This window comes from Halichoeres trimaculatus, unplaced genomic scaffold (genome assembly GCF_033239565.1).
Source record: "Halichoeres trimaculatus isolate MK-OKI-2021-1 unplaced genomic scaffold, fHalTri1.1 fHalTri1_scaffold_5, whole genome shotgun sequence".
Taxonomy (NCBI): domain Eukaryota; kingdom Metazoa; phylum Chordata; class Actinopteri; order Labriformes; family Labridae; genus Halichoeres; species Halichoeres trimaculatus.
Genome location: NW_027437183.1, coordinates 36,746,531 through 36,749,198, shown reverse-complemented (window position 1 = coordinate 36,749,198; position 2,668 = coordinate 36,746,531). Strand labels below are relative to the sequence as shown.

At 41.5% G+C, this 2,668-nt stretch overlaps 1 protein-coding gene across 1 annotated transcript; it reads left to right on the top strand.

Moving 5' to 3' along the window:
• Window positions 1-279: 279 nt before the first annotated feature.
• Window positions 280-2,437, top strand: LOC141790170 (uncharacterized). Its single transcript, XM_074669850.1, has 2 exons — window positions 280-1,123; window positions 1,494-2,437. Exons 1-2 carry the CDS (start codon window positions 287-289, stop codon window positions 1,818-1,820), a joined length of 1,164 nt encoding a protein of 387 aa, XP_074525951.1. The 5' UTR covers window positions 280-286; the 3' UTR covers window positions 1,821-2,437.
• The last annotated feature ends 231 nt before the right edge of the window (window positions 2,438-2,668 follow it).

The following is a 2,668-nucleotide window of genomic DNA, read 5'->3' as shown; positions in this document are numbered from 1 at the left end:
ACTCTTTAACTTGGACAGTTTTAGGGGAAATTTGTTTTTCGTTAGAGGGTTGTTTGGGGATAATTTCAGTTTCATGAAGTCTAAGAACGGTATTTTGAGTTTCTTTTTTTCATTTATTTTATTTTATTTTTGAGACGTTCGCTGTCACAGGCATTAAAGTACGGAACCCCTAAGGGGACATGGAGAAAAAATAAAAAAAAAGCGACTTTCTTTGCGAGATCTCGCAAACGCTTTCCAGATTGTGATTGGTCAGTTTATCTACTTCCGGGTCAACTCAAACACAACAATGGAGGGCGCGCACCGGTGGGGGAGATTCATTGACTTTTATTTCGAGATTGGCCTCAAATATAAAGACATCAAAACAATTCTTGAATCTAGGCACGGTTGTCAAATAAGCGAAAGACATTTGAAAAGAGTTCTTAAGGCAAGAGGATTATTCCGTCGCAGATATTATTCCGACCTGGCGGTTTTGGCAGAATTTATCAGCAGCCAGTTGCAGTATTCTGGGCAGCTCCACGGATACAGGTGGATGTATGTAAAATGCAGGCAACATGGACTACGAGTGAGGAAGGAAGATGTGCGCCTGGTGCTGAAGGAGCTGGATCCCAGTGGTGTGTCACTAAGGCAAGCAAGACGTCTTACACTGCGGAACTACTTCTCTAGAGGGCCGAACTTCATCTGGCACCTGGACTCGTACGATAAACTGAAGCCATACGGTGTTTGTATCAGTGGATGTATTGACGGCTTTTCGAGGAAAATTATCTGGCTTAACGCCTACACAACAAACAGTGACCCCAAGCTTATCGGGGGTTATTACATTGACACAGTGCAGCGCTTGAGAGGCTGTCCGAGAGTCATGGGAGGCGATCTCGGAACCGAAAATGGCCACGTTAGACGCTTTCAGTGCCTCCTCGTCCCTGCTGACCCAGGGAGCACCCTTGATAGCTACTTGGAGGGAGCAAGCACCGCTAATCAAAGGACTGAGTACTGGTGGGGTTTTCTTCGCAAACAGTGTGTTGAGTTTTGGCTTTCTTTCTTTGTGGACTTAAGAGACAATAGATTCTTTGATGGTGGCTTTGTGGACAAAAACCTCATTCAGTTTTGCTGCACCAGCCTCATCCAGGTGAGTTATTGAATTCTGTTGTTTTAAGAAGCGTCATTGCGTGTGACGGTGATGGGTAGGAGGGAGAGGTGAGGCATGAGAAGTAGAGAAGGTGGGGGAGGTAGGAGAGGGAGGAATACGGAGGAGGAAAGGAAAGAAGAGAGGGAGAAATAAGTAAGAGGGAAGGAAAGCAGAGATGGATAAATAAGGAGGGTGTGGGCAGGAGGGAATTTGTGAGAAAGAAAGAGAAAGCAGAGAAAGAAACAGGATAGAGGGATATAGAAAGACATGATGATAGGGTGAATGTAATTATCCAGCTGTGAATTTGAACTGATTGACTATGTACTAGAAATATACAGTTCTCCCCAATGTATTTCTACGTTTTTAACAGGACGAGTTGGATGACACCGCACAGGTGTGGAATGCACACATCATCAGGCCATCAAAAAACAGGAACGTCCCCAGTGGTCGGCCCAGCGTGATGTACACATTACCTGAACTTTACAGGACAAGAGACTTCCTTTCCCCTGTAAGGGATCAAGATGTTCAACTGTGCAAGAATGAATGTATCTTTCGCTTGACCATACCCCGCGATCCAGATGTCTACCAACTTTGCAGTCTGCTGATGACTGAGTCCCATTTAACTACATCAACAGATCCATATCAGGCTGTGAATTTGTATATGCACCTAAGAGAGGCCATTAGTGCATCTTTATAAAGACAGTATGCGGTGATGTCCTGAAAGGTTCAATAAATTGAGCTATTAAGGAGAGGGTGGCTGTTTCTATCTCAATCTTTTTTTATCTCATATCTTTAATGTAATTACACTGTTTGCATTTTAAATATGCTCTAAAGTAGAGGTTCAGTACTTTTTAAAGGGATAATTCAGGGTTTTTTTTTTGAAGTGGGATTGTATGATCTCTATATGACCACTGTGGATATTAGATACAGTACAAAGTTCTCTCCTCTCCCTCAGTTAGCCACAGACTGTAACTGCAGGTGACAAGGAAATAAGCGCTAAAAGGGAAGTGCCGTACCAAATCCAAAGGCTACTTTCTCCACCTACAAGAACTCAAATCAAAAAGTAATAGCATGGTTTAAAAGTATGCAACATCAAATGATTTCTAAGTGCAGTAAGTCTTTGGAAATATAAAAAAAATATCTGGACCTAACCAATTTTGGTCATGTATCACAGTAATGTATCCTACATGATTTGTTTGTCTTGAAGCTTGGCCATCATACCATATCCTTAGTTGATGCTGCTTTAAAGGTAGGGTTATACTGCTCCGGTCAGGAAAGCACAGGGAACATACTTAGCGTAAACAAACACCAAGGTTTGAGAGCTGTAAAAAAATAAATAAAAATACATGCTTGCTCTTGTAGACTGTTGAAATGTTTTTGTGTAAACAGCTTGGTTTGTTATGTACAAATGAAAACCTAAAATTCTTATTTCAGTAGGTTTATTGATATTTATACATACTGTAGATAGAACACATGCATAACTGTACTCTATTTCTGGAGGAAACAAAAAACATCTGCAACTTTTAGTACTTTTATGTGCAGTAC